This window comes from Plecotus auritus, assembly GCF_963455305.1.
Source record: "Plecotus auritus genome assembly, chromosome: 15".
Classification (NCBI taxonomy): Eukaryota; Metazoa; Chordata; class Mammalia; order Chiroptera; family Vespertilionidae; genus Plecotus; species Plecotus auritus.
Genome location: NC_137781.1, coordinates 11,356,430 through 11,384,429, shown reverse-complemented (window position 1 = coordinate 11,384,429; position 28,000 = coordinate 11,356,430). Strand labels below are relative to the sequence as shown.

The following is a 28,000-nucleotide window of genomic DNA, read 5'->3' as shown; positions in this document are numbered from 1 at the left end:
CTTCACCTCGGGGCCTCCTGGGCGACGCCAGCCCGCCTGCTGCCGACACCTCCCCCGGGAGCCGGGCGGGGCCTGTCACTTCCTGACGTTCTCTCTCTGGAGAAGCAGCGAGTACCTCCGCAGCCGGGTCCAGTGCTCCTGCTCCTTCACCTTGTTCTCCAGCTTCTGAAACCTGGGCATAGAGATGAGAAGGGCGTGCTTGGTGCCGCGTCCCCAGCCCGGCCCAGGTCCCCGGGGTGGGCCTTGACCACCCTGTGCCGGTATCAGGAACGCTCCAAAGGCACACGGCTGCTTCGTCTCTGTGCCCTCAGGACTCGGCCTGGTGCACAGTGCGCACCTGAAACTCCTTTTAAAAAATATATATATTGCCCTAACCGATTTGGCTCAGTGGATAGAGCGTTGGCCTGCAGACTCAAGGGTCCCAGGTTCGATTCCGGTCAGGGGCATGTACCTTGGTTGCGGGCACATCCCCAGTAGGAGGTGTGCAGGAGGCAGCTGATCGATGTTTCTAACTCTCTATCCCTCTACCTTCCTCTCTGTAAAAAATCAATAAAATATATTTAAAAAAAACATAAAAAAAAAAAAATATATATATATATATATATATATTTTTTATTGATTTCAGAGAGGAAGGGAGGAGAGAGGTAGAAACATCAGTTATGAGAGAGAAGCATTGATCTGCTGCCTCCTGCACGCCCCACACTGGGGATCGAGCCTGCAACCCGGGCATGTGCCCTGACCGGGAATTGAACCGTGACCTCCTGGGTCATAGGTCGATGCTCAATCACTGAGCCACGCCGGTCGGGCAACCCGACACACCTTTGGGGGAATGCAAAGCGTGAGGTGGAGAGTGGCGGGCGACACAGCGAACTCAGGAGCTGGGGTCTGTGAGCACGGACCCGCGTTGCACACACCGGGACGCCAACACGCCATTTCGCAAGCATTTCTTGAGCACCGGCCAGTGGCAGGCAGGCCAGGGTGACCTCACAGCACGTCCCTGTCCCCAGGGAGTAGGGGCGACAGAGTGAGAGAGCACTGTGACAGGAGGCATCTGAGCGCCACCAAGGTCACACCAGAGAGGAGGAAGGGGCCACCGCCTGGGGGTGCTCCCAGGAGAAGACGAGTTTGAGTAGGGGTGCTCAAAAAGTAGGGGTGGGTTGGTTTTTGTTTTGTTTTTAGTTTTTTTAAATATATTTTTATTGATTTCATAGAGGAAGGGAGAGGGTGAGAGAGAGAGAAACATCAATGATGAGAGAGAATTATCAACCGGCTGCCTCCTGCACGCCTCACACTGGGGATTGAGCACGCAACCTGGGCATGTGCCCTGACCAGGAACCGAATGTGGGACCTTCAGTCCTCAGGCTGAGGCTCTATCCACTGAACCACACCGGCTAGGGCTTTAGTGTTTTGTTTTAGTAACAAATGAGTGCATGTTCACGTTCATTTCAAGTGCGCTGGACGCCTGCAGTCCCTTGCAAAGCCTTAGATTTCCAGGAGCTTGCCTGACTGCACGGTGGCGGGCGGGGGGTGGGGGGCCGCTGTGTGTCTATAGGTAATTTTCCAGGGCGTCACCCCTTGTTTCTCAAGGAAGGCCAAGGAAAGTTAGGCTGGGCCCTCCCTTCCCTCCCCAAGGATAGTAACAAGGGGTTGGCACACCATCCCTTCCCCTCCTCCTCCAGCCTCAAGGGAAATGTCACCCCGTGGCCACACAGGGCCTGCCCAGTCCCTCGCCAAGGGAGCCCTGTGCCCTGTGGGCTCTGGGTCTGTCGGGTCGCCCAGAAGCCCACGTAAGGCAGAGAGATGGGTGGGTGGAACCTGGACCGTGCTTGGCCTGTATTCTGTATCCCACAGGGATTAAAGGGACAGGGACAGACTGTTTCTGTCTGCTTCCTGATGTCCCGAAATTTCTGTGGTCAAATGTTTGGCCCAGTCGGAGATGGCAGACACTAGAACAGACAGGGAGGGGAACCAGATGGAAACGATGCCCCTGAGGCCCCGGCCGGATGGGGCAGAGGCCAGGCCAGGGGCGTAGCGGAGGGGGGGGAGGGGGGAGTTGGCACCCTTGGCAGCACTGGCCCCCTTTCAGAGCCCCGAAGGCGGGCTCCGTTTCACACTGCTGCTTGCGAAAGCCCCAGGGCGGATTTTGTAAAAGCAATTTGGACAGACTCTTACAGGCCTGAAACTTTAACTCTGTTGCCTCACAAACCCATTGCCTTCAAGTTTCACCTAGTTTTAGGGCCAATGGAAACTTCCAGACACCAGCTATAAATAGAAAAAAATAAGATGGGATTAAATAGATGTACATGGATATGTGTGATAAACGGCGAGAGTAACATGTCAGCGACAGACCTAGGTTGTGAGTATGTGGGTGTTCGCGGAAATTGTTTCCAAAGCTGAAAATTGTCGTGATAAAATGGGGTGAGAAAGCCCCAGGTATCTAACTCAGAGCAAAGAGAACAGGAAAGGCTTCTTAAATCACAGTGTTACCCACTTTATTGCTGGGACCAGATCAGAAACTGGGTGTGACGGGAACACCATGATGAGGTCCAAGGAAAGGTTCCTTCCAGCAGGGTTGCCACAACCACACAGCACACCCCTCCCGGCTCCTGCTGGGTCCCTGGACCCAGGGGCACTCCCCTACGTTCCCACTGCTCCGTTAGCCCCAGGCCATGCCCCTGGCCCCCAGTGCCCCGCTGACCTGGCCCTTCTAATCGGGGAAACGCCAGCTGTCCCTCGCTTCATTGTCCTCCTTGCCCAAGACCCTTTGGCCATATTCCTCTCCTGGTGAATCGCATGCTTCCCTCCAGGAGATACTGAAGGCCACCGAAGCCTCCCGCCACAGCCCAGGGAGGGGCGGCAGTCAGGGAGGAGGCGCTGCGGTGTGCCCTGGTGACGTGCAGGACTTCCCCGGGTTGGGTTAATGCGGAGAACCATCATCATCAACGGCGTGTCTGCCGCTTATTGAGCGACCACCCCGTGCCTAGCACTCTGCATGTATATTTTTTAAACGACGTATTTTATTTATTATTACTTTTTAAATATGTTTTGTTGATGTTTTACAGAGAGGAAGGGAGAGGGAGAGAGAGTTAGAAACATCAATGATGAGAGAGAAACATTGATCAGCTGCCTCCTGCACACTTCCTACCAGGGATCGAGCTCACAACCCAGGCATGTGCCCTTGACCAGAATCGAACCTGGGACCCTTTAGTCCGCAGGCCGACGCTCTATCCACTGAGCCACACCAGCCAGGGCGCCCTCTGCATGTATAAAGCCTGAAGCTCAGGCATCATTGAAACATCCAGAACACAGCCTAGCACATCATAGGTGCTCAGTGACCATTTTGTTGCGTGACTGAGGGAACAGAGCCTCTGTGAGGTTGAGGAACTCGCCCCAGGCCTCACAGTGAGTAAGGGGCGGAATCGGATTCAAACCTGAGCCGCTCAGCCAACCTCCTTCGGCCCCCCCGCTTGGAAACAGGAGGGAAAGGGGCAAACGGACATGGTGGGGTAGGCGGGTCACAGACTCTTAGGGCTCAGGCGGCAGGAGGACCCCACATGCCTGGAAGGGAGGGGGCCTGCCCAAGTCCCCGACCTGCCGTGGCTGGCCTGGCCCGAGAACCCAGGGCTCCAGAGATGACCCTTCCGCCGAAAATATACCGTCAGTCCCCGGCAAGAAATCTCGGCAAGCACGTGCAGCCCCCAGAAATCAGTGCGGGGGGTGAAAGAGACACCTGCTTCTCCAGGTGGGCCAGACCCTCACTCGGCTTTCACAGCGGACAGGAACCCGGGCGGGACTGGGGGGCGGGCAGGGGCGGGCGGAGGCAGAAGGCCTGATGCTTGCACATGCGGATGGCGGGTGAAGGGAAGGGGTCTCGGCCGCGGGCTCTGCGGGTCCTACAGGCTCTGGTGGGACTGTCCACCCTGCTGCTGAGTGTGACGGCGTCCCGGGGAAGCTCCCTTCACCCAGGCGGCCGTGGGCTGGATTTGGTCCGCAGGCCCTCATTTGCCAGCCCCGATTGTGTCTAATAACCCAAATATGCCTTCAAAAGTTCAGGAAGCACCCGGAGCCCGGCCGGTGTGGCTCAGTGGGTGAGCACCGACCTATGAACCAGGAGGTCACGGTTCCATTCCCCATCAGGGCACAGGCCCGGATTGCAGGCTCGATCCCCAGTAGGGGGCGTGCGGGAGGCAGACAACCAATGATTCTCTCTCATCATTGATGTTTCTATCTCCCTCTCCCTTCCTCTCTGAAATCAATAAAAATATATTTGTGAGAGAGAGAGAGAGAGAGAGAGAGCGCAAAAGGAAAACCTGTCTTAACAGGAAGAACGCACCAACTGGAGGCCCTCCTCCCCCATCAGCCTGAGCTCATTCCTCCTCTTCTACCAATCGGAGTGCGAGGGGAGGATTCAGATGCGGAGGGTCTTACCCTCAAACCAGCTCCACTGTTCCCGCCCAGGCCAGGCCCGGGGCAGGGGTGGAGAGAGCCGGGACCCTACCTCTTCTGGAGGACGCTCTCGCATCTCCTCTCCAGGGGCAACGCCTGGGGGAAGCCCGCAGCGTTCAAGTCCGCTCGGGGAATGAAGCAGCTCTTTGAGACGTTCTCCAGGAGTGAGCAGGAGTCGAAATTGAAGTAGAAGACAGAACTCGGGGTGTCACTGTCCCCATCTGGATGGTCTCCTGAGATGAGACGAGAGTGTTTGTGTCAGCATCACTTTCCCTGTGGTCTCTGTGGCCCAGGTGGGGCCGGGTCACCGGGGCTGAGCCGAAGGGCCCACTTGGTCTGGAGGAACAGGGGTCCAGAGAGGCCTGCCTGCGTCTCTCTTCTGAGTGTCTGGTGAGGACTCTGGGGCTGTGGTGGTGGGGGACAAAGAGTGGGGAGCAGCCCAGCCAGTGTGGCTCAGTGGTTGAGCATCGACCTATGAACCAGGAGGTCACAGTTCGATTCCCAGTCAGGGCACATGCCTGGGTTGCAGACTCAATCCCCAGTAGGGGGCACGCAGGAGGCAGCTGATGGATGATTTTCTCTCATCATGATGTATCTCTCTCTCTCTCCCTCTGCCTTCCTCTCTGAAATCAATAAAATTATATATTTTTTAAAAAAAGTGGGGGAGCAGATTGGATGGGGTCGCCCTAGGCTTCGGGAAGGGACTGAGGAAGTCAGGGAAGCGGTCAGCAGGCCCCCGGTCTGGGCAGCGCGCCCTCGTGGTCCCCCTTCCCTACCTCGGAGCAGGAAAAACGGGTGTTGCAAAGACACGGCAAACACTGGCTTCCAGGGCACCGCCAGGTGGTAAGGCTCGGGGGGCACAAAGGCACAGACGATGTGAGGCCGGGCCACGTCCAGCAGGTGCACGCAGCTGTCCCTGGAGAAGGTCAGCACCTGGGGCAGCGGGATGGGCACGCGATTCTCTATGGGCCCTCGCCCCAGCCTGGGACACGGGAAGCAGGGCAGGAGACGGGAAAACAGAACCGACGTGCTCCGGGGCACGCGGCCTCGGACCCTGCTCAGGGCAGCGGCCTTTCTAGCATCCTAGAGCAGCTGCCTGGTGACTCGTCTGCCGTCCCCACTGAGCTGTGAGCTCCGGCACCGGATGGCCTCAGCAGAGAGGAGGAGGTGTGAGCGGCACGAGGAACCTACCATGCCAGGCAAGGCCGGGACGGGGGCCACGGCGCAGAGAGCCTCCTCCGGGTGCTTGACAGGCCTGTGGGCGGGACGGACAGACACTCATCCTCTCCTCTCCCGGGCGTCCATCCTGGATGAACTTGTATGTAAGCATCGAGAGAGATGTTGGGGCCTCTTCATAGCAGCAGGAACTGGGAGCAATTCAAGTCTCCGTTGGTGGGAGAATGCAGAAGAGCTGGTGTGTGCACGGGGACGCAGCGCAGCAGTGCCAATGAGACCCGCAGCCGAGGGCGGCACCCCAGGGCACTCTCACGAACAAGGTTGCAGAGCAAGTTACAGAATAAACAGCATTACAATGTAAGTGGGAGGATGCCTGGACTGTGGCGCCATTTACGTGTTCCCTCCATATGCACAGCCAGAGGCTGCGTGGGGACACGCCCAAGGGTGTGGTTAACTCTCAAAGGAAAGCAACGGATGAATTTAGGAGAAGGATGTGGTGGATTGAAAAAAAAGTTGGCCAGGATGTTTGACACCAACTCCCATCAAAAGGTGGACTCCCTCACCCACTCAGCTGGCGTGGCTCAGTGATTGAGTGTCGACCTATGAACCAGGAGGTCACAGTTCGATTCCTGGTCAGGGCTCATGCCCGAGTTGTGGGCTCGATCCCCAGTGTGGGGCGTGCAGGAGGCAGCCAGTGGGTGATTCTTCCTCATCATTGATGCTTCTATCTCTCCCTCCCTCTCCCTCTCTGCAATCAATAAAAAATATATTTAAAAAAATAAAAAAGAGAGGGACCCGTGGGGAAACAGATAAAAGGCTATTTCGGCAGAAATGACCCTCTTCTTGGCCATGTGGGAGGTGAACGGGGTTGTGTGTGCCATCATCCATTTTGTTGGGACCGTGTTGCACACCCCCCTGCCCCACATACGGAAGACGTGATGCTGAGAAGCTCATCGGGAGAGGGGTGACTGTGGGGCACGTGGGCTCCGGCCTGGGAGGTGGTCGCTGTTCCGCTACCATCCCTGGCAGATCATTTCCCCGCCTTCCCCTCGGAGCCACCGACCTCTCCACAAGCATGCTGACGGTGGGGCCTTGGGTCCCCGTGGCTGTCACCAGGTGGAGGGACGTGTCCGTGCACAGCACCACACAGCTCATCTGGGATTTCACCGGACCCTCGGGATACACGTTCTGCCCTTCGTGGACTAAGAAGTATTTCAGGAAGTGAATGCTTTGGCAGGAACACCCCTCAGGAAGAGCGATGATCCCAAGAGGCAATCCTGGAGAGAGAAGCCGGGCATGCAGGTCGGAAAGGGGACAAAAGGCCCAGCCGGGGCTCAGTGGGGGAGCGTCGCCCCAGTGCGGGGCGTGCAGGAGGCAGCCGATCAGTGATTCTCTCTCATCATTGATGTTTCTCTCTCTCTCCCCCTCTCCCTTCCTCTCTGAGATCAATAAAAATATATTTTAAAAAAGGGGGACGAAAGGATGCAGCCCTGATGCCGGACTGCAGCCAGCAAGGACCTGAGGGACACGAGGACAAAAATCAAGCAATGAGCGCCCCCTTCAGGGGGCCCCTTCTAAGTACCCCTTGGAAGGATTTATCACTATCCCGGAAGATGGAAACAAGCTGTTGGAAGGGCCTGGGAAATTGTGATCGTTCTGCCCACCCACAGTAGCTGCTGGTCTCGAACTGATCGCTGTCCAGGTCCCTTAGCTTCACCAGCAAGGAGGTGCCTGCCGTCAGTGGGGGTTGGGAGAGCAGGAAGGAAGACTTGCTTGTTCTGAGAGCATGGGGGCGGGGCAGCGGGCTAAGGCATGTGGTGCTGGTCGGACTTCTGGGACCTGGCACAGGGCCGGGCACAGAGCAGGCACTCGGATACCACGTGGGGAAGGGGAAGTGTCCCCACTCGTGTTCAATGATGTCTGTTGAGTGACATCCGAGGGGCCTTTAAGAATGGCAGGAATTCACAGCTCCTGGAGTCTCGGTCCCCAGTGATACATCCGGGTGCCAGGCAGGGGTGGGGCTCACCTTCAGCCAGGTCCCACAGCGTGAGCACCCCGTCCTCGCAGGCCAGCACCAGGTAGGAGCCGCAGTCGCTGAGCTGAGACGCAGCAATGGGCGCAGCAGAAGGCCACACGCCCTCGGGGTCTAGCGGGAAGGACACCCTCACCGGGCTGCCCCCCAGGCCTCACACCCGCCATCCCCTCCACCGGCACCACCTGAGACCAGACTAGCCTGCCTGTGTGTGGATTCCCATCTCCCCCGTCCGTGCAGCCCTAGCTCCTTGCTCAGGATGACAGAACATGTCACCCGCCTGTTAGGCTGCAGCTCACGATCAGTGAGCGCAGACACTGTGGGAAGCACTTTCACGCATCGCTCCATTGAATTCCCACAGGGTCTTATGAGGTGGGTCCTGCTAGCTCCCATTTTACAGATGAGGAGACTGAGGCACAGAAGTGACTGATTTTCCCTAGGTCACCTAGGCCAGTGGTCCGCAAACTGCGGCTCGCGAGCCACATGCGGCTCTTTGGCCCCTTGAGTGTGGCTCTTCCACAAACTACCACAGCCTGGGTGAGTCTATTTTGAAGAAGTGGCCTTAGAAGAAGTTTAAGTTTATAAAAATTTGGCTCCCAATGCCCTAACCGGTTTGGCTCAGTGGATAGAGCATCGGCCTGCAGACTGAAGGGTCCCAGGTTCGATTCCGGTCAAGGGCATGTACCTTGGTTGTGGGCACATCCCCAGTGGGGGGTGTGCAGGAGGCAGCTGATCGATGTTTCTCTCTCATCAATGTTTCTAACTAACTCTCTATCCCTCTCCCTTCCTCTCTGTAAAAAAAATCAATAAAAATATATATTAAAAAAAAAAATTTGGCTCTCCAAAGAAATTTCAGTCGTTGTACTGTTGACATTTGGCTCTGTTGACTATTGAGTTTGCCGACCACTGCCCTAGGCAGTCAGCACCCAAGCCCAGGTTAGAAGCCAGGCTGCCTTTGTGAATGCTGAAATGTCCTCGGGAAGTGTAACTCTAAAGTACAACATAAGTGTCCCGCTCAAGGAAATACCACGGAGTGAACTTACCCGTGTAACCGGTCCCCGTAAACTTGTGAAAAAACAACAAGTGTATTTCCTAAGGGCCTGTCAATGCCAAAGAGCTTGCACATACAGAAACTCTGGGTTTTGCTATTCACAGCCAATGTGAGCAGTAGGTAGGACGGTAATTAACCAGCTCTGTGTTCGGATGAGAAGTCGGGGGATTGGGGCGTCAGGTGACTGGCCTGAGGCTACAGAGTTTGCAGGCACTTGGGCTGGGACTGACTCTGGCCCTCTGAGGTCAAGGCCACCTTCTTCTGACCTTCGCTGCCCAGGGGCCCTGGGGACCTGACTGGGCTTTGTCCCTGTTGACCTGTTGTCTATAAGAAGCGGGACAGGCCCGGCCGGCGTGGCTCAGTGGTTGAGCATTGACTTATGAACCAGGAGGTCATGGTTCGATTCCCGGTCAGGGCACATGCCTCTGTTGTGGACTCGATCCCCAGTGTGGGGTGTGCAGGAGGCAGCTGATCCATCCATGATTCTCTCTCATCACTGATGTTTCTATCTCTCTCTCCTCCCTTCCTCTCTGAAATAAATTTTAAAAAAAATTTTTTAAAGAAGCAGGACAGTTCTGAGACAGAGCCTCAGGCCACACCACCACCCAGCGCCCCCACGTCTGCCTGCACAGCTCTCGTCCCTGAAGCCACACTATGTGCCAGCTACGTGCTCTCAGTTAAGCTGGTGCAGGACATGTTCCCAGGGCCCCGAGCTCAGGCAGCCAAGTACCAACTTTGTCCTTCAGGGTGCGGTTGAGTGAATAGAGGAAGAAGTTGTGCCGTCCCGTCCAGTGTACGCCAAGGACACTGGCTACCCCTGGGAAGAGAGGAGGGGGAGTCAGTAAGGAGCCGGGGTGGCCTTTGGTCAGTGTGGATGGCCTTTGCCCAAGAGGAAGTCGGTTTGAAATAAAAAATGGTTTGTTCTGCCAGGCCGGTGTGGCTCAGTGGTTGAGCGTTGACCTAGGAACCAGGAGGTCACAGTTTGATTCCTGGTCAGGGCACATGCCCGGGTTGCGGGCTCGATCCCCAGTGCGGGGCGTGCAGGAGGCAGCCGATCAGTTTCTCTCTCACCATTGATGTTTCTCTCTCTCTCTCTCCCTCTCCCTTCCTCTCTGAAACCAATAAAAAAAACATTTTTAAAAAGTGGTTTGGCCGAAACCGGTTTGGCTCAGTGGATAGAGCATCGGCCTGCGGACTGAAGGGTCCCAGGTTTACTTCCGGTCAATGGCATGTACCTTGGTTGCGGGCACATCCCCAGTGGGAGGTGTGCAGGAGGCAGCTGATCGATGTTTCTCTCTCATCGATGTTTCTAGCTCTCTCTCTCTCTCCCTTCCTCTCTGAAACCAATAAAAAAAAAAAAAAGTGGTTCGTTCGTTCCAATGGGCAGCACCCACCACAGGGTGAGTGTCCCGGAGAGCAGGGGCTGGGCACACAGGAGGGCTGCTCCTAGACCCGCTCACCTTCCCGGGAGGGACAGTGGCCGCAGCTGCCCTCGGCTGCTTTCACAGCTTCTAGGTCATTCGTTCCATCCGGCTGTCAGTGTTTTACTTATATTTTTAAAAATATATTTTTATTGATTTCAGAGAGGAAGGGAGAGGGAGAGAGAGAAACATCAATGATGAGAGAGAATCACTGATCGGCTGCCTCCTGCACGCCCCACACTGGGGATTGAGCCCACAACCCAGGCATGAGCCCTGCCTGGGAATCGAACTGTGACCTCCTGGTTCCTAGGTCGACGCTCAACCACTGAGTCACTCGGGCTGAGGTGGCTGTCAGTTTTTAAATAACATCCTGTACCAAGTGAATTCATATCCAGAACAGCCTGGCACCCTCCCCTGAGGCAGATCACTCCCGGAAGACAGTGCCAGCCCCATTCTCAGGGCCTCTGGGCCGCAGCCCAGCCAGGAGCAGTGCAGCCACATCCAGTGCCGGCTTCCTCCTGGTCCCCTCCCCCCACGCAGGGTGTGCTGTGGGGACCCCTGGGGGGGTGCTTGCTGAGGCATTGTCCCAAGGTGACTGGCCACGTGCCAGGACAGCCACTCCTTCATGGTCACTTACCTGGGGGGCTCTTGACCTCTGTTGGCATCACAGTTAGGCAGCTAGGAAAAAGGAAGTGGAACGTGGCAATACTAGAGAGAGAAGGGGAGAGAGAGAGAGAGAGAGAGAGAGAGACTCGTCAGAGCCATGGCAGACTCCTTGGCAAGGAGCAAGGCTGGTAGTCTCGGTACCAGGACCGGAAATGGTGTCCAGAGCCCCGAGGCACATGGCATTGTGTGTGCAGGTCCTGGTGGGTGCAGACCTTGGAAGTTGGTAAGGGTGGGGGGCGGGGCTGCGGGAGCCCCCCCCAGGCGGGAACAGCGCCCAGCCCTGGGCAGCACCCTTTCTGACCCCGGAAGACCCCTCAGGACCGGGCGTGGGCCGTGTGCATGAATGCTCTCTCATCCTGGGGCGAGACAACCAGTGCTATGCTGAAAAATTGGCTGTTGTTTTTATTTTTTATTTTTATTGATTTCAGAGAGGAAGGGAGAGGGAGAGAGAGAGAGAGACATCAATGATGAGAGAGAATCATTGGTTGGCTGCCTCCTGCACGCCCCCAACTGGGGATCGAGCCCGCAACCCGGGCATGTGCCCTTGACCGGAATCGAACCCGGGACCCTTCAGTCCACAGGCTGACGCTCTATCCACTGAGCCAAACCAGCCAGGGCTGTTTTTTGTTTTGTTTTTTTAACAAAAGCCCAATTCCTGATTGATAGGGCTGTGGCTTTCTGTGGTGTAAACAGTCTCATGACGGACAGTAACCAGCGGTTTGACAGCTGGCCTGCAGGTTCCTAAACGCCTCGCCAGGCAGCACTCCCCTGACCTCACTCCTTCCAGCCCAGGGTGCAGCTGGGTGCCGCTGGGGCTTAGCTCTGGGGCTGTGTCCTCACGGAGCAACCTCAAGGCCCAATGAGGGCAGGATGAGAGCGTTCATGCCTGGCCGGCTGGCCCGGTGGGTGAGCTCGACCTCTGAACCAGGAGGTCACGGTTCGATTCCCAGTCTGGGCACATGCCTGGGTTGTGGGCTCGATCCCCAGTAGGGGGCATGCAGGAGGCAGGCGATCAGTGATTCTCTCTTATCCTTGATGTTTCTATCTCTCCCTCTCCCTTTCTCTCTGAAATCAATTATATATATATATATATATATATATATATATATATATATATATATATATATATATGATGAGAGCATTCACTTCCCTAGGAAGCGAGAACGTTCCTGCCAGTTCCAGAAACCAGCTCAGCAGACACTTCAAAGACTGGGGCTCTGCTTTTACCGTCAGGACATGGGGCGAGTGGGGCCCGCCTGCTGACCGGGGTCACAAAGTGGTGTGCCTTCCCAGTGACTCATTACTACGCTACAGTTAGGAAGACCCGCTGGAAATGGAGACAGGTGTTAACAGTAGTGACTTACAGTTCTATGTCTAGGATCTTCCGTGTTGTCTAGATAACTAAGACAAAATGCTAAGAGCTGGTATCACACCTAATGTGGTATAATAAGCTGTTTGTCATCTCCATAGCTCTCTATTCCTTCTTGAAATCCATGTTCTCAGCCTCTGTCCTATTTAAACAATCTCAAAAAGATATGACTTCTCACCCAGCCAGCGTGGCTCAGTGGTTGAGCATCGACCTCTGAACCAGGAGGTCATGGTTCGATTCCCGGTCAGTGCGCGCCTGGGTTGTGGGTTCAATCCCCAGTAGGGGGCGTGCAGGAGACAGCTGATCAATGAATGATTCTCTCTCATCATTGATGTTTCTCTCTCTCTCCCGCTCTCTCTCTGAAATCAATTAAAAACTATATATATTTTTTAAAAAAAGATATGACTTCTCAAAAGATCTGCTGGAGTTCTCAGATCAGAAAGATGCCCCAAACCAGAAGCTTTTAGTCCCCGGATTGATTCAGGTCCTTGGGGAGAAGCCCTGGGGGTGCGGGGCACAGGGTGAGGGCTCACCTGAGCGGCTCCTCCTCCCACTCCCCATCCAGGTACTTCCTGTACGTGGCGTTGAAGATGGCGGTTTGCTGCTCCCACTGACTGTCCTTGATGATGTGGTTCTGGCCCGAGCCCAGCCCGTAGCAGCCCTCTATCTTTGCAAACACTTCCAGGGGGCTTTTAAATAGGGTACCTGGGTGGGAAATATACCAGAAGCGGTCAGACCATCTGGCTCCCGCTTCCTGAGGGACCCCTCCTTCCTCCACGCTTCCCAGCTCCATGCAGAGTCCCGCCTCTCAGAAACCCAGTCTGGCCTGCAGCCCTCTTTCCCGGGCCTCTCTGCTACCCCTCGGCACGGGGACAAGCTGCTGCTCTTTCTGCTTCCGCCTCTCCCTCCCACCGCAGGTCCTCACTCCGGATGACAGCATCTCCAGAGGAGGCCCAGAGGATGTTCCCCATGTCACCAGACACCTGAGGTCACCGTCGCTGCCCCACCAGCTCAGCAGGCAGTCCTGTCTCTTCCTGTTTAGTTTCCTCCAACTACCTTCCTTTTCAAGGCCTTCTCCCTCTGTCAGTCACTCTCTTCATCACTCCCCGTCCCGTAGCCTTTCATTTCCTTCCTATCGCCTTTCCCTAAAGCCACAGGAAAACTGGGCGATTTCGTTTCTGGGTTCGCACCCCCAACTTTCAGAACTCTACTCTTTGGCATGTGCCCAGGCCCCTCAAGTAGCCTGGCAGGTCCCACGGTGGCCAGATGCCCTTCCCCAGGCAACCACTGTTATCAGTTTGCTGCGTGGCTCTGTACAGCAGGCTCCCCGTTGATAAACTCATGTAGCATATTCCATCCGTGGATGCTCTAACTCAGTGGTCGGCAAACTGCGGCTCGCGAGCCACATGCGGCTCTTTGGCCCCTTGAGTGTGGCTCTTCCACAAAATACCACGGCCTGGGCGGGTCTATTTTGAAGAAGTGGCGTTAGAAAAAGTTTAAGTGTAAAAAATTTGGCTCTCAAAAGAAATTTCAATCGTTGTACTGTTGATATTTGGCTCTGTTGACTAGTGAGTGTGCCGACCACTGCTCTAACTGGTTTCCTTATACATCGTTTCGCCTCCATGTGCAGAACCTACTGCTGACCGTACTGATGAGTGAACTAACACGGGGTGTAGCAATGAATGAACTCCAGCACTAGCCGGTTTGGCTCAGTGGCTACAGCGTCGGCCTGTGGACTGAAGGGTCCCAGATTCGATTCTGGTCAAGGGCACATGCCCGGGTTACGGGCTCGATCCCCAGTAGGTGGCGTGCAGGAGGTGGCCAATCAATGATTCTCTCTCATCATTGATGTTTCTCTCTCTCTCCCTCTTCCTTCCTCTCTGAAATCAATAAAAATATATTTAAAAAACAAACAAAAAAATAAAAGACATGACAACTCATTTAATATGTTTGGATTCTGATTCAAACAAACCAATGTAAAAAAAAAAAAAAAAACACCTTAAAATTTTTTTTTTTTTAAATGAATGAATTCCTGCCAGCACCAGGAGAGACCTCTCTCTTTCCTGGTCTCCCATTCTGTTAGTTAACTGCATCCCCGTAACATTTATAACATTTGTCTTTAGGTCCCAGAGTTTATCACTTAAAGAACACTTTCTCTTCAGAACTGTACTTGTAATTTAGATATTGCTGCCAATAAATAGAAAAGGTGGGAAAGGTGGGAAAAGGTAACAAAAGAAAAAAAAGCGAAATCAATGGCCAAAGGAGAGTATTAGTTGAATCAGACTGACCTGTAATAGGTTTGGGTGGCTTGATCTTCATTATCTGGACTGGAAGACTCAACTTAACCTCTCCCAGGTAACAGATGCTTACATCCTACAATAAGGAAAAGGCACAGCTAATAAGACCACAAAGGAGAGAAAACACACAGAATAATTCCAAGATGGCAGGCAAAGAGGAAAAAGGAAGAAAATCAGGTAGGACAATAGAGAGTAAATAGCAAAGTGGTATATTTAAACCCATGCCTGGCCGGCGTGGCTCAGTGGTTGAGCGTCGACCTGTGAACCAGGAGGTCGTGGTTCGATTCCCAGTCAGGGCACATGCCCGGGTTTCAGGCTCGATCACAGAGTGGGGCGTGCAGGAGGCAGCCGATCAATGATTCTCTCTCATCATTGATGTCTCTCTCTCTCCCTCTCCTTTCCTCTCTGAAATCAATACAAATACATTTTTTTTAAATACCTGCATTTCTGTATACTGAGAACAAGCTGTTTATACCAGAGTCCGGGAAATTGAGGGGAATGCGAGGCATGAAAGGGTTACATCAGCCCCGGAGGGCAGAGAAGTTGCCTGGGAGGCAGGAGGGAAGGCCCCCCAGAGAAATGCCTGGGAGACCCGGGGGGAGAGGCGACTCCCAGACCCTGGAGGTACTAAGGGTCCTGCTCCCGCAGCCACTCTGCCCGTGAAGTCTGGTTTTAACCAGAGCAAATCGGTTTGGGAGACATGGCCAGGGTCCCTTGGCCTCCCTTCCCGCCCCCATTCATCTCCACATTCCAAGGAGGGTCATGCCGGATGTAGGGCCAGGGGAGGGAGAAACGCAGCGGTTAAAAGCAGGCTCCCTACCATTTGGGGCTGTTTGGCTTTTTTCTTGGGATTCACAGCCATTTGGGGGTGCTCCACCTCCTTGAGCCAAGACTCCTTGGGCAACTTGTACACGTCCAGCCAAGTGTCTCCAGCCCCTGCGTTGGGAAAGCCAGGGACTGTCTGTTGAGCAACCGCAGGCAGGCGCCACGTGTCCTCTGAGGACGACCTGTCTCCTCAGAACCCCTGACACAGAGCCCGGCAGACACCCCCGAACAGCAGGGTCCTCATGCCCCAGAGAGCTAGGCTGCTCCCCCGAAGTCACCGCGCCTGCACTGCCCCAGCAGGTTCTTCTATTGGTTGATTGATTGGTTTCAGAGAGGAAGGGAGAGAGAGAGAGATAGAAACATCAGTGATGAGGGAGAATCATGGATCGGCTGCCTCCTGCACACTTGACACTGGGGATCAAGCCTGCAACCCGGGCATGTGCCCTTGACCGGAATCAAACCGTAACCCTTCCGTCCACAGGCCGACGCTCTAACCACTGAGCAACACCGGCTAGGGTGAGCCCTAAGAGTTTCTAACCAGACTCTGCTGGGCCCATCCCCAGGTGTTCCAGCTTGCAAATGGTCAACCCCACTGACATCGTGTCTCAGCGATTCCTCTCTCGGCGGGGAGGTGGCTCGTATGGAACCAGCAACGGACAGGGCTAGGCAAAGAAGGGGCTAGAACTGGGAGCGACGCTCAAGAGCATCCTTCTGGTCAGTGTTGGGGCAGATGACAGCCTGTGGGGGTGGTGGGACTTTGTCTTGTCATAGAAATGTGCTCAGCTTCTGTACCGAGTCCCTGCCAATCTGGGGAGGGGCTGCTTTCTCATGGGGTGGGTTCCTGGCTAAAGGTTTCCTTAGAAAAGTGCTCGCCGCCCTGGCCAGTTTGGCTCGGTGAATAGAGCGAAGGCCTGCGGACTGAAGGTGTCTCGGTTTCGATTCCAATCGAGGGCACGTACCTCAGTTGCAGGCTCCATCCCTGATCTTGGTCGGGGTGCATACGGGAGGCAACCAATCAATGTGTCTGTCGCACATCGATGTTTCTCTCTGTCTCTCCTCCCTTCCACTCTCTCTAAAAAATCAATGGAAAGATATCCTCAGGTGAGGATTAACAAACAAACAAACAAAAAGTGATCATCTGGTCACCTTGACTTCAGCATTCTGGCCTCCAGTCCTCGGAGAAAATAGTGATCTGTTGCTTTAAGCCATCCAGTGTGGCACTGTTTGGGCCGCCCTAGGAACCTGCTGCAGAATCAAAGTCTCCTTTGATGCATAAACCGTTATAAATACACATCTTCCTCAAGCACTTGGCATGGGAGGGACCCAGGCAAGAATATCAGTAGAGGCCCAGCCCTGCTGGTGTGGCTCAGAGGTTGAGCATCAACCTATGAACCAGGAGGTCACGGTTCGATTCCGGTCAGGGCCCTTGCCGAGGTTGTGGGCTCCATCCCCAGTAGGGGGCGTGCGGGAGGTAGCTGATCCCTTCAGTGTGGTCTGGACTTGGTAACTCGCTTCTAACAGAGCTTGGACAGGGCAGCACAGTGGCTCAACCGGGGGGGAGGGGGGGGAGCCTGGCAGATGCCACTTTAACTAAATGTCAAGGTTAACATGGGCAGCAGAGAGTCACGTTGCTGTCACACACGCCCGGGTACGGTGCAGTGAAAAAAGCCCTTCACCTCTGCGTATCTTCCCCCAAATCCTTAACCCCAGTGGAACCACGAGAAACATTCAAACCATGAAATTGAGGGACGTTGCACAAAACATCTGACCAGTGCTCTTCAGAAATGTCAAGGTCACGAAAACCAAGAAAGACCAAGACACTGTCAGTCAGGAGTAGACCAAGGAGACATGAGACTAGATGCAAGGTGGTATCCTGCTTGAACCTCAGAGCAAAAAAATTAGATTAGTGGGGATGCCGAAACCGGTTTGGCTCAGTGGATAGAGCGTCGGCCTGCGGACTGAGGGGTCCCGGGTTCGATTCCGGTCAAGGGCATGTACCTTGGTTGCGGGCACATCCCCAGTGGGAGGTGTGCAGGAGGCAGCTGATCGATGTTTCTCTCTCATCGATGTTTCTAGCTCTCTATCCCTCTCCCTTCCTCTCTGTAAAATATCAATAAAATATACATTTAAAAAAAAATTAGATTAGTGGGAAAACTGGTGAAATTGGGGGGGAGGGCAGGGGGAGGGAATATGTAGTTAACAGTATTATACTGCGTGGCCGGTATGGCTCCGTGGTTGAGCATCTACCTATGAACCAGGAGGTCATGGTTCGATTCCCGATCAGGGCACATGCCCAAGTTGCAGGCTTGATCCCCAGTGGGGGGCGTGCAGGAGGCAACCAATCAATGACTCTCTCTCATCATTGATGTTTCTATCTCTCTCTCCCTCTCCTTTCCTCTCTGAAATCAATAAAAAATATTTTTAAAAAATAGTATTATAGCCCTGACCGGTTTGGCTCAGTGGATGGAGCGTCGGCCTGCGGACTAAAGGGTCCCGGGTTCGATTCCAGTCAAGGGCAAGTGCCTTGGTTGCGGGCACGTCCCCAGTGGGGGGTGTGCAGGAGGCAGCTGATCGATGTTTCTCTCTCATCAATGTTTCTGGCTCTGTATCCCTCTCCCTTCCTCTTTGTAAAAAATCAATAAAATAAATTTTTAAAAAAATAGTATTATAGCCCTAGCTGATTTGGCTCAGTGGATAGAGCTTCAGCCCACAGACTGAAGGGTCCCAGGTTCAATTCCAGTCAGGGACACATCCCCGGGTTTTGGCCTCAATCCCTAATATGGAGCACGCAGGAGGCAGCCAGTCAATGATTCTTTCTCATCACTGATGTTTCTATTTCCCTTTCTCTCTGATATCAATTAAAAAAATATTTTTAAAAAAGGAAAAGGAATTCAATGTTACAAAGAATATTACCTTTAAAAAACAGTATTATACCCATGTTATTGGCTTAAGTTTGAAGGTTACTGGGGAAGCTGGGTGAAGGGTATAAGAGGACTCTGCCCTGTCCCTGCAGTTCTGTAAATTCCTCGAGGGGAAAGGTGATTATCTAGAAGAGACTGCACATCTGGACTTCCTTCACGGCCCCGGTTAGTCTTGCCTTGTATGAGGAAGGCTGCAAAGTCCCCTCCGCGAGAGATGTCCATCTTCACACAGATGGTTTGCTTGCTGGTGTCATCCTGAAACGGAGAGAGAGGCTGCTAGAGCCAGGCCGCCCGCTGACAGAGAGGGTGCCTGTGGGGGCTGAGCGTGTTCCCACCGCGTTCACCTAAACCCTTCAAAGCTTGGGGCACGGAGAGATGCCTTTCTGCGGACATGTGTTTTTATTTCTCTTGGGTCAAAGCCTAGGAATGCGATTGTTGAGTGATCGGTTCAACTTTATATCTCAGATATGTTTCCCAGTCTGTCTGTGGATTTTTTATTTTCTTTTTTAAAAAAATATATTTTTATTGGGTGTGTCTGGCCCGTCTCGCTCAGTACTGATCGGCTGGACCCCAGCAGCAAGCTAACCTACCGGTCGGAGCATCTTCCCCCTGGTGGTCAGTGCACATCATAGCGACTGGTTGACCGGTCGACTGTCTGCCCCCTGGTGGTCAGTGTACGTCATAGCGAGCAGTTGAGCGGCCTTAGTATATCATTAGCATATTATGCTTTGATTGGTTGAACAGATGACTGGACACTTAGCATATTAGGCTTTTATTACATAGGATTCTTTCTTTGCCCTGGGGCCCCTCAGTAACATTTTTTACAAGATAAACTGCAATTAGAAATCTACCCTGAGCAATACTGTCTCTTTTTGGGATTCATTAATGTAAAAAATAAAGAGCCACATTCTGAGATCCTACAGCAACACGTAGGCCGTGTGTGGGAACGAGGGGTGCACCCCTGCCCTCAGGGAGCGTACATCCCAGGGGAGAAGCCATCATGTAAACAAGAGAGGATGCGGGGGGAGAAAATGTGACGGAAACTCTGTTCTGTAGGTGGTGGCACAGAGGAGGGAGGGTATGTCAGAGAAGCAGACCTTTGAGCTGGCCTGGAGGCACGGGAGAAATTTAAGAGGCACGCACAGTGGGTAGGGAGGCAGGGACAGTCCTCCAAGCACAGGGAACAGCATGGGCCAGGGAACAGGATGTGAGGCGGTCCGGAAGTTTTAGGGACTCGTAAGGAGTCATCAGATATGTTGGGCTGGTGCTCAACCTGGACCGGACTTCCTTCGTAATTCTCTTCTCTCCACCACGTGGTAAGTCAGTCCACGGTATCCAGCTCCTACCTCTGATGGTCGGAACCTCTGAATTGACTATTTTGGAGAAGGCTGTTGGACCAGGGAGGTCTCTGTTTCTTACTGTTCTAGGACAGCTGTCATTGCCGCCATCTTAAATTTTATTTTATTTTTTGTTAATCCTCACCCAAGGATATTTTTCCCCATTGATTTTTAGAGACAGTGGAAGGGAGGGGGAGAGACACAGAGAAACATTGATGCGAGAAAGACAAATCAATTGGTTGCCTCTTGCACGTGCCCCCACCGAAGCCAGGGACTGAGCCTGCAACCGAGATGTGTGCCCTTGGCTGGAATCAAACCTGTGACCCTTCATTCCACAGGCCGGTGCTCTAACCACTTAGCAACCCGGCTAGGCCTTAGTAACTTTTTTAAAATTTTATTTATTGATTTTTTTTTTTAGAGAGAGAGAGAGAGAGAGAGGGGGAAGGAGAGCACAACATCGCTTTTGTCCCACTTATTTATGCATTCTTTGGTTGATCCTTGTATGTGCCCTGATCAGGATCGCACCCTCAACCTTGGTGTAGCGCCCGACGCTTTAACCCACTCGGCCAGGGCCTCGCCTCCATCTTTAAAGTGAACTTGATCTGCTACAGTGTGAGCCCCAGTTCTAGGAACTTACCACTTCATTGATGGTTTTGATGAAGAAAAGACCGTCCTTGCAAAGATAAAACAGTCTAACGACACCTGAAAGGGAAGAACGGGTAAGCGTGTAAGACAGACGAGTGAGCCCAAGGAGACCTGTAACTTGCTCTCGAACTTTCTGAGATGGGCATCGGCAGCTCGTGCATGCTGGGGCTCCTACCCTCCCCCCGCTGCTGTGAGGGCCTGGGTCTCTCTGCCTTCCTCCGCCCGGCACCTGCCCACCCCAGCCCCATCCTCTTCTCCTAGGAGCCTCCATGGGCCCTCTGGCCACACCGGCCCCCTCTCCTTGACTCCTGTCCCCTGTTAGTCATCACCCCATACTGCCTCACGTGGTTATCCACCTGTGTCCTGTGGGTGTGTTTTTGTTTTGTTTTGAATATATTTTTATTGATTTCAGAGAGCAAGGGAGAGGGAGAGATAGAAACAGCAATGGTGAGAGAGAATCATTGGTCAGTTGCCTTCTGCAGGCCTCCTACTGGGGATCGAGCCTGCAACCCGGGCATGTGCCCTTGACCGGGAATCGAACCGTGACCTCCTGGTTCATAGGTCAATGGTCAACCACTGAGCCATGCCGGCCAGGCTTGTGGGTGTGTTTCATTCCTCTAGCGAGGTCATAGGTTCTTTGAGGGAAAGGTCAGATCTCACTCTTCTATGTGCCTCACCTGTCAAGCTCCTCATGCAGTTGATTTCGTTGATTTCATAAGAAATCTGTGTCATTCTAATTATTGTGTAACCTACGGGCTCCCTCCAGTAGAGGATCCACATCCCCCATGACTTCTCGCCTCTTTCTTTTTTAATAAAATATATTTTATTGACTTTTTACAGAGAGGAAGGGAGAGGGATAGAGAGTCAGAAACATCGATGGGAGAGAAACATCGATCAGCTGCCTCCTGCACACCTCCTACTGGGGATGTGTCCGCAACCAAGGTACATGCCCTTGACCGGAATCGAACCCAGGACCCTTCGGTCTGCAGGCCGACGCTCTATCCACGGAGCCAAACCAGCCAGGGCTTCCTTTTTATTTTTAAAGCTTTTTATTTTGAACTAATACTAGATTTAAAGAAAACTTGCAAAAATAGAACAAAGAATTCTCTGATGTCCCTCACCTCACTTCCCCTGGTGTTAGCATCTTATGTGACCACAGGGCAGTTTTTCCTTATCAGTGAACAGCCCCTGCCCTGGTCCAGGCCATCATTTCTCCCCTCAGTGGACACAATGGTTCTTTCTCGACTCTCTGCCTCTTGTCCGGCTTCTGCAGACTCCTACCGTGCGCCCTTCCTAACCTGTCCATCAGGCCCAGCCTTCCTGCAGAAACGGGGCCCCAGGACCCTGGCTACAGCTCTCTGTACTGTAGTCCCCGTGAGGGCCTGGGCCGTCCTCGGGCTGAGGGGGAAAGCCAGCCCTGGTTTCTGTGAGCGGCAGGGTTGCTGAGTGCCCACGGGGTGTGGACTCTGGGGCCTCCTACCTGGTTCGAATCCCACCAGCGCCATTTACTTCCTGTGTTACCTCAGTAAGTTATTTAACCTCCGCCCCTCGGTGGCCTCCTCTGAAAAGTATGCTTACCTCCTAGGGCTGTGCCGAGGGTTAAAGGGCCAGTATATGAAATGTTGGGAGAGTGCCTGGCATACCGTACATGACCAGAACTTGCCAATGTCTGGCCCCGCCCATCCCTGGGAAGGAAATGAACAATGGTCTACAGCAAGCATGTCAAACTCGTGGCCCACAGGCCAAATGCGGCCCACAACGAATATTTCTGTGGCCCAGCCAACAGAACAGTGTGAGTAGTTATTTACCAGTACAACTAGAGGCCCGATGCATGAAATCCATGCACGGGTAGGGTCCCTAGGCCTGGCCGGCAATCGGGGCTGATCTGTGGGCCGACAGCGGGGCGACTGGGTGGCCCCTGCTGGCTCCTGCTTTGGCTGGCCTGGGGCCTGCAGGTTGGGGGCAGCTCCTGCATTGAGCGTCTTCCCCCTGGTGGTCAGTGTGCGTCATAGCGACTGGTCGTTCCACCGGTGGTTCTGCCGTTTGGTCGATTTGCATATTAGGCTTTTATTATATAGGATTATGAAAGGAAATAAGTCTCCTGTCAGATCCAGAATTACTGACATTCACCGTGGGTCAGTTTTGAAAGTAATCGCTGAGAACAAGATTTCCCCCGAAGTAGGAAAGATAGTAACAGAGAGGAGGTGCCAAGTGTCAAAAAGAAAACATGAATTTTATCACTGCCCTGTTCTTTTTTTTTTTTTAAACATATTTTTATTGCTTTCAGAGAGGAAGGGAGAGGGAGAGAGAGAGAGAAACATCAATGATGAGAATCATTGATCGGCTACCTCCAGCATGTCCCCCACTGGGGATCAAGCCCGCAACCCAGGCACATGCCCTTGGCCAGAATCAAACCTGGGACCCTTCAGTCTGCAGGCCAACTGAGCCACACCAGCCAGGGCCTGTTCTTTTTTTTTTATACTCTACTTTTTGAAATAAACCTATGTTTCTATGAAAATTGAAGCTTTTGGTTTTTTTTGCAGCCACATAAACTTAAACCTTGTTTACCGGGCCCGTGTTAGCCTTTGAGTTTGACATGCTTGGTCTACGGGTGACCATAAATGAGGCTAAAAGGAAGATGAGGAACAAGTACCCGTTTCATCCACAGGAGCCATAAGCGTTTCGTTCCCCAAATCTGTGGCCCAGATGGACATGACCTCAACCTTAAATTTCTCATAAACATAGATTTGTCTAGCATCGTGCAGATTATAGATGGAGAAGCCTTTGGCTCCTGCAATAAACACATAGTCTTGGGAAACCGCTATGCATCTTGGCCTTTTGCTGAGCTGGGAAAACAAAGAACAAAGAGAAGAAAAAAAAAAGGATGATTTTTCAGCTGTCACTTTCTGCAAGCAACGTAAGTTGACATTTCAAAGAGGGATGTGGGCCCTTCCTAGATATAATATCATCCCCAAACACAGGGCTCATTTCCATATTTTTGCCCATGTATCAAGAAGTCATAGCCACCCTTACCAGGTTGGTTCAGTGGATAGAGGATCGGCCTGCAAACCAAAGGGTCCAATTCTGGTCAAGGGCATGTACCTTGGTTATAGGCTCCTCCCTGGCCTAGGCCCTGGGCAGGGCTAGAGCAGGAGGCAACCAATCGATGTGTTTCTCTCACATGGATGTTTCTCTCTGTCTTTACCTCTCTCTTCCACTCCCCTTAAAAAAATGGAAAAATATCCTTGGGTGAGGATTAACAAAAAAAAAAAGGAAAATAAAAGGAAGTCATAGCACTCCACTTTTAGGGGAGCGGGGCCAGAGAAAACAAGGAAGTGGAGAGTAAATGTTTAGCCACTACACTAAGCGTGGTCACATCCCCTGTACCACATTCATCTATAACACTGTGGCCCAATTGGTGTGGCTCAGTGGTTTGAGCGTTGACTTATGAACCAAGAGGTCACAGTTCAATTCCCAGTCAGGGCACATGCCCGGGTTGCGGGCTCGATCCCCAGTGTGGGGGGTGTAGGAGGCAGCTGATCAACGATTCTCTCTCATCCCTGATGTTTCTCTCTCTCCTTCTTCCTTCCTGTCTGAAATCAATAAAAATATATTTTAAAACAAAATAAAAAAAAACACTGTGGAAAGACCTATCGCTGAGGCGCTGGTAGATTCTTGCCCATCAAGCAAGAGAGTGATGACTCCATTCAGAAAGATATCAAAGTAACGGCGGCTGAACATAAAAGACCTTCTGTGTCATCCTCGATTAGCCAGAACACCCGTTTCCACGGACTAGGACCAAATCCATGGATGTAGAGAGGGAGAGAGAGAGAGAAACATTAGTGATGAGAGAGAATCCTGGATTGGCTGCCTCCTGCACGCCCCGCACCGGGGATCAAGCCCACAACCCGGGCATGTGCCCTGACCGGGAATCAAACCGAGACCTCCTGGTTCATAGGTCGACGCTCAACCACTGAGCCACACCAGCCGGGCCGTGTTTTCATTTACTAACAACTCAGCCGAGAAACAGGGACCCTGGTCAGAGTCTCCATACCTTGCTTTCGAAAACTGGAGGGTAGACGGTCGGCCGGATCCGGCTGAGCTCCACTTCCCTCAGCGTGTCCCTGTCCTCAATAATTTCCCACGCCCGGTCGAACAGCAGGTTCACCAGCTTGTTGATCATTCGATACGGCTGAGGCAGGGAATCCAGCTCCTGGTGTGGATCCTTGAAGACATAACCCTCTTCATCGTCCTTGGACCAGTCCTTCTCCGAAGGGGTGGGCACCTCCAGCTGTCCCTTTTGTGTGAACAAAGGCAGCCTCATCTTCTGCGCGCGGCTTGCGTCGGGGGATGACATCACAGAGGGCGGCGTTGCGGATGGCTCAGAAACTGAGGAGCTGGTTAAGGAAGGAAATAAAGATATGAGAGAAAATAGGGAAGGTCACGCCTGGCCGGTTTAGCTCAGTGGATAGAGCATCTGCCTGCGGACTGAAGGTTCCCAGGTTCGATTCCAGGCAAGGGCACATGCCCGGGTTGTGGGCTCGACCCCCAGTGGGGGGCGTGCAGGAGGCAGCCGATCAATGATTCTCTCTCATCATTGATATGTCTCTCCCTCTTCCTTCCCCTCTGAAATCAATAAAAATATATTTAGCCCTAGCTGGTTTGGCTCAGCAGATACAGTGTCGGCCTGCAGACTGAAGGGTCCCAGGTTTGATTCCGGTCAAGGGCACATGCCTAGGTTGTGGGCTTGATCCCCAGTAGGGGATGTGCAGGAGGCAGCCGATACTCTCATCATTGATGTTTCTTTCTCTCTGTCACTTTCTAAAATCAATAAAAATACATTTTCAAGTATATATATATTTAAAAATAAACAGTGAAGTTCAAACAGTATATCATCTCTAGCACAAGCATAACAGTCCATGGGGACTATTGATTCTAGAAGCTGGCATTTTCCATGTTTATTATGGGATGGTTATCACATTAGTAAGATACGCTCTTCGTGTTAGTAAGGACATCAGCAGGACAGGCCAGCCAGAGATGAGGCGTGCTAGGGTGGAAACACAGGAATCTGGAAACCGTGTTGCCTTTCTTCACCTCCTGATAAAGGAGAGGCTGTCTTTCTATCCCAAAGAGAATTCACCTTCTCCCCCCCACTCATGTCTTCTCCTGGTTCTTCCATCTCCGCAAATGGCTGTGCTCCAGCCAGCTGGATACTGAGCCTTGACTTTTCCCTTTCCTCCCCTCCCCTCCGACCAGAGGCATTTCAAGCACTTCCAATAACTGCTGTCGAACTTCTGTTCTGCTTAGCTATTTACTTGTGTCCCTCAGTAACCTAATACCTGAGGCCCAGAACTTAAGTGGTGGGGACCTAGCCAGCATTCAGCAAATTCTTCTTTTCTTGCAATAATGCCCTGCCCTGGGATATGAACTTGAAGACTTCTGGCTCTCTTCCAGGCACTTGTCTGTGCAAGGAGGAGTAAATTTGTGGGGCCAAGAGGATATAGCACCCCAAAGTCCAGATGCCGCCTTCTGGAGTCTAGACCATGTTCAGGGCACCTATACCCCTGATATTTACTGCCCAAATGGTACCTGCAAGAGTCTCTTCCTGGCTTTTCTCCCCTAGTTGCTAATGTGTGCACCCCTAGACCTGAAAGGTGACCAAGGCATGGCTGATCGAAGGGGTATGGGCAGAACTTGGCTGTGGCTTGGAGTATCCACACACTGTACACAAGGCCCCTCTCGGTGATGTGGGTGGGAGCCAGAAATGGGAAGAGCAGCGGTGGGAAGGGACTGGGGCTAGCTCTCCCCAGAGTACAATATTCTGGCTGTGTTTCCAGGTATTCCAAAGAGCCCAAGAATTCTGAATGTGAAATGACTTCTAGATCATTATGAAAGTACTAGAGGCCCAGTGCACGGATTCGTGCCCCAGTGGAGTCACTCGGCCTGGCCTGCGCCCTCTCGCAATCTGGGACCCCTTGGGGGATGTCGGAGAGTTGGTTTCGGCTCCCTCCCTCTCCGGCTGCTGCAGCATGAGGAGCTGCCGCCATGTCTGCCCACCTGCAATGGATGATCGTGCGGAACTGCTCCAGCTTCCTGATCAAGAGGAACAAGAGACGTACAGCACCGAACCCAATAACCTGAAGGCCCGCAACTCCTTTCGCTACAACGGGCTGATTCACCGCAAGATGGTGGGCGTGGAGCCGGCGCCCGACGGCAAAGTGGTGGTGGTCATTATGAAGCGGAGATCCGGCCAGCGAAAGCCGGCCACCTCCTACGTGCGCACCACCATCAACAAGAACGCCCGGGCCACCCTGAGCAGCATCCGGCACATGATCCGCAAGTACAAGTACCACCCGGATCTGCGCATGGCCGCCATCCGCAGGGCCAGCGCCATCCTGCGCAGCCAGAAGCCCGTGATGGTGAAGAGGAAGCGGGCCCGCCCTACCAAGAGCTCCTGAGCACCCCTCCCCCTAAAGCAATAAAGGTAGCAGCCAGCTCGCCTCTAAAAAAAAAAAAAAGAGTCGGCCTGATCCCCACAGGTCCGATCAAGACAGGAGGGAGCCCAATCCTGTGTGTTGAGCATCTGCCCCCTGGTGGTCAGTGCGCATCATAGCGACCGGACAACTGGTCATTTGGTCTTTCGGTCGCTTAGGATTTTATATACACTGAATGCATAATAACCTGGCCACTTGGTGTATATATATACACATTAGAGGCCCAGTGCATGAATTCGTGCATGGGTGGGGTCCGGCCAGCCTGGCCAGGGGGAGGGGACATGGGCAGTTGGCTGGCCTGCCTGCTGGTCGAACTCCTGGTCGAGGGGACAATTTGCATATTAGCCTTTTATTCTATAGGATATACACTGAGTGGCCAGATTATTATGCATTTAGAGATCATCATCATCTGGCCACTCAGTGTACATAGATATTTGTCAAGGTAGGAGAAGAGAACAGAACATATTTAACAATGTGTTACTTTGATTTAAAACTTTTAAATATTTAAGTGTATGGTATGTGGGTCTCTATTTGTACTGCTACTCCCGGGCCTGCAAGTGTTAGGGGTAGGTCTGAACAAGGGACTAAAAATTAAAAAAATAGGCGACCTTAACTTGTAATTATAGGGGGGGCATTTTATAAAATTGCTGCTGTGGCCCTGGCCAGGTAGCGCAGTTGGTTAGAGCGTCATCCGGATACTCCAAGGTTGTGGGTTTGATCCCTGATCAGCGCACATAAAAGAGTCAACTAGTAAATGCATATATGGGTGGAACAACAGGTCCATGTTTCTCTCTCCCTCCCTCTCTTTCTCTAAGATCAATCAATCAAAAATTTAAAAATTGCTATGAAATGGATGGGTTTCCATGTCTTCAAGCCCCACAGGAGGACCGTTCATTGGTGCAATTTCATTGTAATCTATTTTTGCCCCCACTTTGTTCGTGATAACCATTTTAGGATTTCCTCAAGTAGCAATCTTCATTCAGTAATCCTAACAGAAAATTCTCCCTCTTGACCCGGCCCTCCTGCTAGAAATACACTCCTCCAATCGGCTTATCTCTGCTCTAACCCTGTGCTTCCGCAAAGCTGGAGCTGGTGTTGCTCCAGGGACACCGAGGCACAGATCTGGGAATGTTTAGCCTTGCAGTCCCCAAGCGGAAGCTCAGGGGAACCTCCATTCGGATCCTACCTGGGGTTCCTGGGGGCCCGGGAATTGCCTGAGACCAGGAGACTGGCCCCTTGGAGCTCCTCGAGGAGATCCAGGATGTGAAGAGAGCCCAAGGGCACGTGGGAAGCGCTTGCACCGCAGAGCGGAAGCGGGGG

General features: G+C 52.8%; 1 protein-coding gene and 1 pseudogene across 2 annotated transcripts; one reads left to right on the top strand and one right to left on the bottom strand.

Annotated features, from left to right (window-relative positions):
- On the bottom strand, positions 1 to 28,000 carry WDR93 (WD repeat domain 93). Its single transcript, XM_080651728.1, has 16 exons — positions 27,867 to 28,000; positions 24,241 to 24,583; positions 22,840 to 23,032; positions 20,179 to 20,243; positions 18,381 to 18,459; positions 15,279 to 15,394; positions 14,450 to 14,534; positions 12,695 to 12,866; positions 10,764 to 10,834; positions 9,436 to 9,522; positions 7,649 to 7,768; positions 6,686 to 6,899; positions 5,638 to 5,701; positions 5,223 to 5,379; positions 4,499 to 4,679; positions 1 to 172 (listed from the first exon to the last, which is right to left on the bottom strand). Exons 2-16 carry the CDS (start codon positions 24,541 to 24,543, stop codon positions 76 to 78), a joined length of 2,004 nt encoding a protein of 667 aa, XP_080507854.1. The 5' UTR covers positions 24,544 to 24,583; positions 27,867 to 28,000; the 3' UTR covers positions 1 to 75.
- Positions 26,202 to 26,687, top strand: LOC308238959 (large ribosomal subunit protein eL28-like; annotated as a pseudogene). Its single transcript has one exon. The product of its transcript is annotated as a large ribosomal subunit protein eL28-like (transcript).